Source organism: Rhincodon typus, chromosome 33 (genome assembly GCF_021869965.1).
Source record: "Rhincodon typus isolate 14 chromosome 33, sRhiTyp1.1, whole genome shotgun sequence".
NCBI classification, from domain to species: domain Eukaryota; kingdom Metazoa; phylum Chordata; class Chondrichthyes; order Orectolobiformes; family Rhincodontidae; genus Rhincodon; species Rhincodon typus.
The window spans coordinates 17958191-17971327 of record NC_063364.1 but is presented as its reverse complement, the minus strand read 5'-3'; the positions used below and the strand labels follow the sequence as shown (position 1 = coordinate 17971327).

General features: G+C 39.3%; 1 protein-coding gene across 1 annotated transcript in view; it reads left to right on the top strand.

Annotated features, from left to right (window-relative positions):
* Positions 1-13137, top strand: part of LOC109915526 (NAD(P) transhydrogenase, mitochondrial-like) — a 61940-nt gene that overhangs the window by 47830 nt on the left and 973 nt on the right. The window contains exons 19-21 of the mRNA XM_048615923.1: positions 1117-1198; positions 3054-3172; positions 7056-7171. Coding sequence (XP_048471880.1) covers positions 1117-1198; positions 3054-3172; positions 7056-7171 — 317 coding nt within the window. The remainder of the gene's footprint in view (positions 1-1116; positions 1199-3053; positions 3173-7055; positions 7172-13137) is intronic.

Here is a 13137-nt window from a genome sequence, read left to right as displayed (position 1 = left end):
AGGGTCCGGACCTGAAACGTCAGCTTTCCTGCTCCTCTGATGCTGCCTGGCCTGCTGTGTTCATCCAGCTCCACACCTTGTTATCTCAGACTCCAACATCGGCAGTTCCTACTAACCCCAAAGGTGAAGGCATAGTGTTTATGTCACTGAATCATTGTTCTAGGGACATGGGTTAACATTCCATCATGGTGCAAATGGTGAAATTTGAATCCAATAAAAATCTGGAATTAAAAGTTAGCTTTATGACACCATGTAACCACTATTGATTTTGTAAAAACTCATCTGTTTCACTGATGCCCTTCCTTTTCAGGAAGGAAATCTTCTTCTGTGTTGGTCTAGCTTTCATGTGACTTCAGTCCCTTTAGCAATGCGGTTGACTCTTAAATGACCTACTCCATGGAAAGACATGATTGACAATAAATGCTGTGTGTGAGCGATGGCCACATCCCATACAAGAATTTAAAAAAAAAAGTAATGGTTACCCTACCTGGTAACACCTTCCCCACTGTGCACCATTGAATTTCCACTCTGATAAAATCCCCGTTTCAGAAGTCTTTGCTTTTGCTTCATTTGCCTGCCACCCCATTACCAGCTTATTTCTGATTAGAACAGTGAGACTGTGGAAATATTGGTCTCAGTACACTGTCTGTTTCTTCAATATCCTAAAAGGTTTACAGTTGTTGCAAAACAGCTCCTGGATGATTGATTGTGTCAGGTAATATTTTAGATATTTTGCAGAGCCCTGACAATGTTATACCATTTTCTAGTTCGGCTAAATATCACCGAAATAAACATCTGACATTAATTATTAAAATTTGGAGTTTGGGATTTTCTTGCTGCTCTTGACCAGGTAGAGTCTACCTAATTATGCAGAAATGGTTATTGTGAGATAAGCACCCGCTGTCACTGTTAATAATTAAATCAATAGAAAATTTCAAAGGAGCTACTTAGTCTTTCAGTAAATATACAAGCAAAAATAAATGTAATCCTGTATTAAGAAGGTAAACAGTAATGTCACAATGAATCTTAAGCTATCATACCCTAAAATACCATGTATCTTTAAAACAAAAGTGCATGTATTAATTTTAGACTAAATGTACGTGTCCTATAATACAGGTTGGGGCTTATGTGCTGCAAAAGCTCAGTATCCAATAGCTGACATGGTGAAGATGCTCATTGAGCAAGGGAAGCAGGTCAGGTAAGGTCTTGGTTTTTTTTTCCCCTCTCCAACATTGTATTATAGTTTCCATTATGGGCAGAAATGATTTGTTACTTCCATGATTTATGTTTCTGGCATCTGCCCATAGATTGCTAGTACTATTGAGTTCTGTTTCTCAAACTGCTGTGGTGAGATTTGCTCTTGCAAGCTCAGGATTTCTTGTCTAGACAACTGTCGCACTTGGCTGTCATTAGTTATTTAAAATACTACCACAAGATTCTCCACAGCACGCTGGCCAACTTCCTGGTATATGAGGCACGAGGCCTAGTCCATTTGACGGCAGGTTCCTCATTTAACGTCCTGTTAGTAAGTTGCAGGGATCGTGTAGATTTCTCTATGCAGCTCCCGTGTCAATGCAATATCGGGAGGCCTGTAAGCTGACTCTGCTGACACATGTGTTAGCAGGAGTTATAAACACAGTGAGTAACAGCACTGTCCATTCTGTGTTGTGCTATCACATCGGAGTGGAGTGTTCATGGCCACATTGCTTTGCCAGTGGATCTTTACATTTCTGCATATTGTTGAATATTCTATATGCATATCTACTGTATAATCATTGCCCTGATTTGTATTTACAAATCATGAGCGCTGTTATTCTGCTGAACGTCTCGGTTGTCCAGCAGTAGGCTTGGGATGAATTACTGATGTAATGTGAATAGGATGGTTGGTTAATCGAGTCCATTTTACCGTTTTGAAATCCAGAAATCTGGTAATATGTGTCGTGTTCACGTGCCCTTCTATTTGATCTGTCTACCTTGGTGAATATAGTTTATACCTTGAGGTATGTTATGTGTTGAACCAATATTTCATTCAAAGGTGTCCAGAAACATGAGGCAGCTAGAGACTAGTGGCCTTTCACTGTTTATTGGGTTTATTGTTCACCCCAAGTGTGTTAGCTGTTAAATTGCTTCATGTATGAGACCATGTTTTCTTTCTTAAGAAACATAAGCTTGTCTATGGATGTCCCAGACATGAGTAAAATTGTGCCTAAATCATCATAATTAACTTTGCTCATGAAGACCTAACTATGGTTTCTGTCCGTACTTAATGCTCATTCTGCAAAAACCAAAGATTTTCTGAATTTTATTTTGTTCTTGTTGAGGTGTAACTGACTTCATTAATGTACTTAATGAATGTAATGGAGAATTTTTCCATTGTAGAAAATTTATTCCTTCTGTTGGCCTATAGTCCAATATGAACAGGCAATTTACAGACTCTGGTTCATATTTTTATTTCTGATTGAGCAAAAGAATGATACTTAATAATACCATTACAAATACAACAGAAATCATTACAATGAGCCAGTATGTCATTAAATGATAAATAAAGCTTTGTAAAATTAGATTATGGAATGGTTCATGGATTCAATCAGAAATTTGATTCACAAAATTTAGACTGTTCGAATTCAGTTTGCTTAGTCTTCTCGTTGATTTTCAAACTAGAATTGAAAACTGAGTGAATGCTTAGTTTGAGAAGTAATATTTGACCGGAACAATCACGTTGTTTTGTAACCATGTCAAAACTACTGTTCATTCCACGGTTCAAGGCTTACATAATAGTTCAGTTGCATAGATGTTAGAAATTCAGCACTGAATATCCAAGAAAAATGGCACGTTTTCTGAAGTCTGCACCAAACAAACACGCCAGTTTTTTTTTTTTAGCTCTGAAAAACAATGTAATTCAGGGATACCAGCCAACTTGGGGTCTCTTCATTGAGGCGCAGTTTGATTGTTATAAAAAGCAATGAAAATTTTTCTTCCAAATATAGAAGCTACTTATGGTTCTTACTAATATGAAGGTTATTTTCATTAATTGTTGGAATGATGTTTTGCAGGTTTGGAATACATCCTGTTGCAGGCCGAATGCCTGGTCAACTCAATGTACTTCTGGCTGAGGCTGGTGTACCTTATGACATTGTTTTAGAAATGGATGAGATAAACGAGGACTTCCCAGGTGAGAACAGAAAAAAAGTAATAATTTTGAGGCACTGCCAGAAACTTGTGCAATGTCCCCTCAATATTGTCCCTTGTTTTTATTAATAATTTTTATCAGAAAACTACATTACACAAACACTTTTTTTTAAAAAAAAAAATAAGTTGAGCTTTAATTTCTATTGTTTGAGCAGCAGTAAGTTGAAGAGTTGGTTAGAAAGTCTGAGAACCATGAATGTCAGAAATAAAGCCAGAGCATAATAGAAATAAACAGCAGGTTCTCCCCTGCCCAGCACCCATTTGCAGTGAGTTCTTATTAAGCTTTTCCACTTTGATCTCCTTATCAGTCATGTATACACAAAATGTTCAACACCTGAGCATAAATTTAAAAATTGTAACATCATAAGTACATTGTACATATATTGCACCATTTGTGACTTCTAGACTGGTAATCTCTACCATTACTATACTACTGTACCCATTAGCACATTATTAGTTGTTTATAACATCTTATTGGACTCCATACTGCAAAGTAAGTGTTTTTTTTTTTTTTTTTTTTCTCTTCTACATTTGGACTTCTGATGGAAGTTTTTGTTGATTTGCCTCACTGTGTTGTTTAATACTGCCAAAGATTACTTCAGGAAGAAACTTGTTAGATAAGCTGTAACATCCCTAGGATAGGGATTTCCTATCCCTAAAAGGAAACAGGCCTTTCCTATCTCGCATTTGACAAATATGTGCAAGAGAACAGCTCAAAATCTGTTACACCGCTCCTCTCCTACCCAGTCCCTGTTCCCTAGGCCCCCTCAAACTTGATATCCTTTGCTGTTTAATTCCTCACTTGTGCTCGCCAACTAATCTGGAAAGAGTGTAAACCTCTTGAACAAATTTCTGTCCATTTATTTTCTAGCATGGACTATCGTGTTTCTAGAAGGCAGCTCCCCACTACCCTTCTCTAGGGCAGTGAAGGGTGGACAGTAAATTCTGGCCTAGCCAATGATGCCCACATCCTGTGAATTACTTCACTTTGCAGGTGAAGGTTCCTTTTAGAACTAAATTTTTTCCTAGGATTTGGTTTTGGGTACTTCACCCAGTCACTAGTGAATGATCGCATGATCTGGTTGACTGGACAATAAATAAGAGGGGAAAAGATCCATTTAAGCTAATTATAGTGTGCTGATTTCTGTGCTAAAGCCGTTCAACACAAGCTGCAGAAGAGAGAGGATTTCTCTCAAATAGAATACAGTGGAAATTTGGTATGTTGACTAAACAAATTAAATTTTCAAAGGACTTCCAGCAATAAACTTACTTCTGGGATAGCCAAGCTGAAGGAATTTTAGATTCCAATCGGCAGAATTAAAACATTATTAAAACTAGAAGAGTTTTTTACCCAAGGGGTCCCGTTTATGGCACTAGCAATGCCCATGTTGAATGGAGAAGCTATGACGATAGGATAGTTGGAGGAGATTTAAAGGGAAAGCCTTGATGGAAGTAAGTGGAAAGTCTTTTAAAAACTCAACAATTACACAAATCTTCAAAGCAGTATTGAGATCAAGAAGTTAATCTTCCAATTTTTGATAAGTATCTGCCCTGAGTTTATAAGAGCCTTCGATCTATTGAGGACAGAATGATATGTGATTTAAATGGTTTATTTTTGATTAGAAGTAGCTGAGTTAATTGTTTTATTATGTTTAATCGTAACTAATAAGAGTGGCTATTTAAGATGCATTTGTTAGTATTCAAGTTCTTCAATATTTCGATCGTAAAATACTTTTGATTTAAGCCATACACTTTCGCTATTTTCTTTTAGAATCTGAAAATCCAGGTGTCTACTATAAAAAAAAAAATTACTGATCTCTGCTGAGTTTGTAATGCAATTCATAGCCTTTATTTTGCATTCAATCACAAAATAAGTAGCTCCAGAATTAAACAAGAATTAACAAAATGCTGTTTCTATCCTAAACAATTCGACCTTACAGAGGTTTATAAAATCATGAGGGGCATAGATAGGGTAAATAGACAAGGTCTTCTTGGGAGGGGGATGGGAGTCAAAAACTAGAGGGGCATAGGTTTAAGGTGAAAGGGGAAAGATTTAAGAGACCAAAGGGGCAACTTTATCACGCAGAGGGTGTTGCGTGTATGGAACAAGCTGCCAGAGGAAGTGGTGGAGGCTGGTACAATTATAACATCTAAAAGACATCTGGGTAAGTACATGAATATGAAGCGTTTAGAGGGATATGGGCCAAATGCTGGCAAATGGGACTAAATTTATCCAGGATGGCTAGTCAGCATGGATGAGTTGGACCAAAGTGACTGTTTCCGTACTGTACATCTCTGAATTCAGCAAGCATAGTAATATGAATGAAAATTGCCAGCAAACCAAGAGTTAATTTTAAAATAAACTTCAAGCATAAAGTGCTTGTAATCCATAAGTGCAAGGAGGTAGAAAACTGCCTTTGCTTGGAAGCAAGTGCAAGGATTTATTTATTCATATGGTAGCGGGCACTGAAAAAAATAACCAGGCATAGTGAACTTGAATTTTAAGGAGAAACATATGTTTAACAGTTATTGGCACAATTGTTTCCCTCCTAGTGTTTTGAATGTAGAAAAACTGATCAGATAACATTGATAGCAACTGACACCAGTCCTTGTAATTTCTTCTTGATTCAGCACCACACAGAGTGTCCAAAGTCATCGAAGGATATGTGGAGAAATGCTGAGGTGGAGGTGCATTCTTGTCTTGGAAGAACAAGGGAGAAAGGGAAGAATAGAAAGGAAATCAAGATGTATCATTCTCCAGAGCAGCGTTAGCAGAAAACCTTAAAACTGCCTATCCTTTCAGTTGGAGAAAGGCTTAACTATGTGTGGCAGCATATAGTCAGAGTTTTAAGAATAAGGCCCTTTTGACCCATCATGTCAGCACTAGCCATCTTCTGCCTACCTATTCTAATCCCATTTTCTAGCACTTGGCCCAATATTCCTCTTCCAGTTCTCTAAGAAAATAAACTTTGTACATACAATGTGGATATAGACAGCAGACATTTTATTGAGCTAAGTTTTATGGAGGGTAGAGTAAAGGCTGTTGGCTGGGGAGTATTGGAATAGTCGAAACTGGAGGTAATACAAGCAAGAGTTTTAGCAGATGATCTAAGGTCAGGACAGGGAACCAATGCTGGAGGTGAAAGTAGGCAGTCTTGTAATTGAGAAAATGCAAGGTCAGATTGCACCCTAGGTTTCAGAGCAGTCTGCCTCTCCCTGGGCAGAATAGGCGATGTCTTTGCCGACTAGAGGATGATCTTTGTAGCAGGGGGCCATCTGATGGTGTTCATCTTGCCTTAGTTGGAAGAAATTTCAACTAATCTTGGGCTGGATTTTGCCAAGCAGCCAGACATAACTTTCTTTGTGGTAGGCCTGATCTGTTACTAGACAATTTTCCCTCGGGATTTTGTTGAAGATCTTTGATCCTACACTTGTCAAGTACTGCATTGATTATAAGGGAAGCTACTTTTTCCCCTCAGAGAGAGAGAGGTTTTGTGAACAGTGTCATGAATGTAGTTCAGCAACTTGACTTCTTGGGCACAAGTTTCTTAAAAGTATAATGTCCCAAATGAATATTGCCCTGTAGAAGTTCCTATCTGTATGTGGATCAGGTGGTAACATTTGAGAATGCTTAATCTAAATGAGGTAGATTCACTATGATTCATTTCAGGCTCAACTTGTGAGTCTGCAATCCCTGTTTAATATTTATTATGGCAGAAACAAATAATCTTTGTTCTGTACTTTTTTTTAAACAACTGGACTTAAGATTCAATATTACTAAAATATTATTGTATAACTGATTTATATTTTGTTTATGTTGCTTTCAACAGTAACAGACTGACATCAAGCTCTTTTTGTATCCTTAGAGACTGATTTGGTTATGGTTATTGGTGCCAATGACACTGTAAATTCAGCAGCACAGGAAGATCCCAATTCTATTATTGCTGGCATGCCTGTTCTGGAGGTCTGGAAAGCCAAGCAGGTGAGCTTGAGTGTAAAAGTACCTTACAAACTAGAGTGGTGTTTGAAGCAATAATTGTTTGATACTTCACACAAAGCAATTGCTTTGTGAACAATAACATTTCTTATTATTTGTTCTGAATCCAGGTTGGTTCTGCAAAATCTACTAAAAAGGCCAATGCTTTTGATTTTTTTTTTTCTGATACAACATTTGGAATACTGAAATAAAGTGGAACATGCTGGAGAAAAGCATCAGGTCTGGTAGAATCTGTGGAGAAAGAAACGAAGTCAACATTTCAATGTACTCCTCTTTCAACAAAGTGTATTCTGAAGAAGACACCTATATTAGACTAAAAACATTAAAACTGCCTCTCTCCATGGATGTTGCCAGACCTGTTGAGTTTGCCCAGTAATCATAGTACTGTGCTTTAATTTGGAATCCTGAGCCAAACATAGTCTTGATCTAAACACACCATTTCTTGGCGGATGATAAATGTGTTCATAAGCAGTCAATTATAGAAAGGGTCAGGCTGGTTCTTATAAATATTGTGCACATTGTGTTTTTAATACATTGGTTGGGGGAAGAAAAAACAATATGGATTTTCAATTAGATCATAAATGGATCAGTCCGTTTCTATTGGATACATACCAAGTTAATTTCCATAAACAATGTCTTTTTGGTCTTGAGGCAGGAGAATTTGTACATCAGCTCGTCTCACTATAGGGCATTATTTGTGGAACCATGAAAATATAGTTTATCATACATGACATCACAAGGCAACTCAGACGTTATATTTCAATTCATTTCCAGCTCTTCCGTTTCTCTACACAACTTGCATTTTCATGCTATCTTTAAGGTTCCACAACAATTTACAGGAAGCGTTTCAAACATAATTTAACAGTCTCTGTCAGGTAGATGCCATGACTGATGACTAAAAGCTTGGTCAAAGAAGTAGGTCTGAAGGAGCATCTGAAGAGGAATTGGGAGTAGGAGAAGAGGATTCTAGAGGTTAGGCAAAGCTGCCAATCATGGTTCAATTAAAATTGTACAAAGACAAGAGTGTAGATATCTCCGAAGGTTATGAATCTGGAGATCACTAGGTACTGGAGAAATTTAAAAACAAGGGTGAGGAATTTTAAAATTGGTTCCTGGTCAAGCAGCCCCTCAATGTTGGTCAACATGCGCAGGGTTGATGGGTGAGAAATGTATGGTGCAAGTAAAGAAATTAGCGCAGAGTTTTGGATGGAAACAGCTTATGCAATGTGGAAGATGGGAATCTAGGAGTTGCTTGAATCTATCCAGGTTAGAGGTAAAAAAAGACAGAAATGATGGCTTCAGCAGCAGCAGATGAACTCTGGAAGGGTGTAGTTGGATGATATTGTGGCAGTGGAAGTCGGCAGTCTTTATGCTGGCCGAATATGTGATCAAAAGCTCATCTTGGGATTAAGGTCATATCCCATGTGATACTTGAGTTGCAAGCAGTTGTGATCAGCCCAGATAGTTGCTGGGGTAGGGATGGAGTTGGTGCTCAGGGAAAAGAGTTTGTCTGGGGGACTGAAAGGAGGAAGCAGGGGAAGAGTTCTTGAGTCTCCTCCTTTTTCAATAATTTCTGTGCATATTAGATTCTCAGTTGGTCAAGGTATGAACTGTGAGGGAGTGCTGCACTGTCAGAGGAGCCACCTTCCAAATGAGACGATCCCCTGGCCCCTTGGATACAAACAGTTTCCACGCAACTGTTTCAAAGAGAAATTGGGGAGCTGTCCCAATGTTGTGCCTAATGCGCTGCTTCAATCGATGTCACAAAAACAGACTTTTCTGGTCATTGTCACATGACTGTAAATTTGTAGCTACATTTCCTGCATCGCAACAATGACTACATCTTTTTGATAAGTAGCTGTGAAGTGCTATATAAATGGTTCTTGGTATAGTTGTTAAACAAAAAAAACGGTGCATTCAAGTATTTTTAAAAGAAAAAGCTGTGGAATAGGAACATTTGCTCCCCAAATAACACATACCCTTTTTTTGTTACCACTTCAGAATGAGGATAGCCTCACCATTTCTTTAAATGTTTGCTTGTACAGCAGGTCTGAGATCATTCTTTCTTTTTTTCCATTTGGAAGATCTTGTTTCATTCTCCTTTTCAAATGAAAGAATTCAGGATAATGCCGAAGTAGTCAAAATGTTAGAGAGAATGTTTTCCTTTCTTGATGGCATGATGGGCACATGTGATTTGGCAGGTCAACAAAAGGATCTAGTCAGTTCTGACAAAATTAATTTGAAAATACAAAACCGAGGTCCAGACTTCCCCTGCAGCCCAGAGCCTTGGGGTTGGCAGTCCGTGTTAAACAACTCCAATATGTTCTCCACAACCTCTGTTGCGGCTCACGTCTTTGGACTGTCCAGGATGGAAACATTGTTAGTCTACATGTTCAAACTCTTGAAGTGTGTCACCATGCTTGCCTGCTTCTTACTGTTGCTCTGTACAATGTGTCGTTATTACCACAATACGATGAAACTTGCCAAACTAAGACTTTGGGCTGAAAATTACAAAGAGGTAGACTGCTTGTGCCCCTGCCAGCCCTAGTGGGAAAATGGGCAATAAGCTAAAGACACCATTTCTTGGCAGAAAGCAATCTGTTGCACACTATAGGTGGGTTATGTTGGCTAACTGTCAGACTTGCACCTCTCACTGGGGCAGGAGCCCTGCCCTGTAATTGGCTGGCAGCTCCAGTGGTATCATCAGTGCCCCCAAGCCCACTTGTGGGCTGTGCCAGTACTGCAGGCAGGCCAGTGAAGAAGGCAACATGGATGCTCTAGTGAGGCAAAGCCAATGTGCTGTCATGGGAAGTTCGAGGGTGTGGAGAAGCCTTGATCCACAAAGGTATCATGATCCTGAAGGTATGACCCTCCCTTTTTTCATTTTACCTCTGGAAAGGTCAAGCCTGCCTCCCCCCAACCCATTCTGGCATGACCAGCTTATTATCAGAGTTACTTCAGCTTTTAGCAAGCTCAATTGGTGCTTGAATGTTTATTTATGCCTGGTGGCTAGGCTGCTAGTCTTGGTGCCTGCCCACCCTCAGTATTATTGCTGCACGAGCTGTAAATATAGTGGACTGGCCTTTTAGAATAAGAATTTAGCTTTCTTTTCTTATCCAAGCATAACATTTCTTGGCAAAAATGAGTTATACAATGAAACATTATGACAGTTGAGGTACATTCTTGGAAATTGTGCACAGTAAAAACATTCCTGTTGTTGTTTTCAACAAAATATCCAGTGGGATAGAGTCAATCAGAGACTTCAAGAGGCGTCAGTACTTGGGAATGTAGTTTTTATTCTCTTTCTGGCATTCAGCATCAGCACTGAAAACGCAAAGGCAAATATATCACAGCCGAAAGCAACGCATCATCCAGTAATATACTTTTTAACCCCAACCTCAAAAGACTGTCTCCTCAATGTGGATTTTTGGTTTGCAGTGTAATGCTGGGTCGGATCGTCAATCCTCAGTGAGGTTGGGGACGGAGTTGAACAGGGTCAGAAAATAGAGGAACTTCCTTGTGTCAGCTGTTTTGGCTAAGCTGGCTGTATACCTGCATAAAACCGGCAACTAGGCTCATTAAGAACTTTAACAGTAAGGAATGGCAGAGTTTCTGGCTGACTTCCCAGTCTCCGAATGTGATGGCAGGGAGTGCAGTTCCACTGCCTCAAGGTGAGCACTCAATGGTTGGCCACCAGATAGGCATAGAGGCCCTCCCTCCTTCCCAGGGGTATAGAAGCTGTCACTGGTTGCACTGAGGAGACCATTTGCCCCTCCAAATTCCTTTCCAAGCCCACAACGATGGCTGCTTTCTTTGCTTTTTAATCACACTTCTTTAAAAACTGACTGGGAGGCCAGCATCTACGTGAAGCACCTTCTCAGTTACTTATCCTTTTAATGCAGTCTGCTGCTTGTCTCAAACTGGATCAAACTTTTTGATTGGCCGTCCAAGTTTGAGAATCCACCCACTGCCTTTAATTGAAGACAGAACCTGTCTCTGTACCAATTAAGGATGTGTCCTGGTCAAAATTCCAACAAATTAATGTTTTCCCATGATCCATCCCAAAGCTGGCCTTGCCCTTTAGTCTTGTATAATGTCAGATTCAATTAACTTTGTTCTAAGCAGATTTTTTTTTTTTTTGTATGTGTCCAATAAGCAATGTAGCAATTGCTCCAGAGCCTCAGTTTTTCTTCTTTGCAAGATCCAGTTCCCAGCATTGTGTATTTATGTATCTTCCACCCTAATGCTTCCTGTCCTACAGGTCTCCTTCAAATCCTGGGTTCCTCTAAAGACACCTCCAGGCCTTGCAGTCTCTTCCAGATTTCATGAACTCTGCCAGGTCTTCTTCAAACCTTGGAAGTGTTTCCTTAATCTGAGCTTTCATCTGGATTCCTCCAGCCCCTGAGACCTCTGCTAGATCAAAGTGTTGTGGAGACCAGGTTATAGAGTGCTTCCCATTGTGACTCCATTTGAAGCTTAAAAACTGCCATGATCCCAGAGCTGAGAGTGGGATGAGGAAGAGGGAGATGTGCCCATTAAGTAGTGGGAACTGTTTTTAGATTTTAGATTTGAAAATAGCCCACCTTTTCACTGAGCTTTTCAGGACAAGAATTGGGCCTCAAAACTCAGCTAGATAGGCCACTTTTTTTTTTAAAGTAGTGAATTAAAGGGGCCTCTCAGCTCTTAGCCCTCTGGAACAACTGTTGCTGCTGCCCCAAAATTACAAATATAAAACGTGTGTTGTGTACCGTCCGAATTCATTTCGGTTCTTCAAAGAAAGTGGCAAGGTGAATTTCTTTAGCCAATCTATTTTGTTTCACTAACTTTTTTATTCATAGTCTTGCCTTCCAAACACATCAAGGACTAGGTTTCAAATATTAGACAATTAGAATAGAATCCCTACAGTGTGGAAGCAGGCCATTCGGCCCATCGAGTCCACACAAACCCTCTGAGGAGCATCCCTCCCAGACCCACTCCCTACACCATCCCTGTATTTCTCACCCTAGACACTGTGGGCAATTTAACATGGCCAATCCACCTAACCTGCACATCTTTGGACTGTGGGAGGAAACCGGAGAAAACCCACACAGACACTGGGAGAATTGTGCAAACTCCACACAGACAGTCTCCTGAGGCTGGAACCAAACCCGGGTCCTTGGCACTGAGGCAACAGTGCTAACCACTGAGCCACCGTGTTGCCCAATTGGTTTACATCTCTTGGATCTGGATTCAAGTTCTGAATTTAATGAAAGGAGGATTTTTGCCTGTGTTCATTAACATGGTTCTTCATCTGGGCATTTTTTTTTTACATTTCCTAATCCAGTGTAAACATTTGTGCGCATGTATAAACACGTTTGTCTTTCCTAAAGCTGGTTCTGATTCTGATCTCTGATTGCAATCATTCTCCCAATACGGTGCTGTCAGAAAATGGCCCCAGTGTGTGTCGTCATTGCATATGAATATTGGAAATAAGGCATGACTCAAAAAAATCCTTGTAAAAGTGACTAGCCACTGCATGAGGTTGAGTCTTTTCATTTGTGTTTCTTATTTTTTGCCACTAAGCCCATTTGCAGGCCAGCTAAAGATATTTTATTTTTGCTGTTTATATTCCATGAGCTTTAACTGTTTAAAATCTTTTGTGTGTGGAACTTTATGGAGCATTTTCTAAAAAAACTGGATTAATTGTGATGATAGTTCACAGCTGAGCATTGTTACAAATCTATCTCCCTTTTCATTTTAATGAGACACCTAGAATAAGTTGTTCGTCATTTATCACTTACTGATTTTTAATTTCATGTTTCTTATTTTCAAATCTGATCACCTGCATTGCAAGCCTTGGCTCTTCACATTGGCCTTTTTCATTTTCTTGTTAACAATTAATTAATTTTGTTTATTCATCGTACACAACACCACACTTCTACATTACAAACTTTTGAAGAATAGTAGTATTT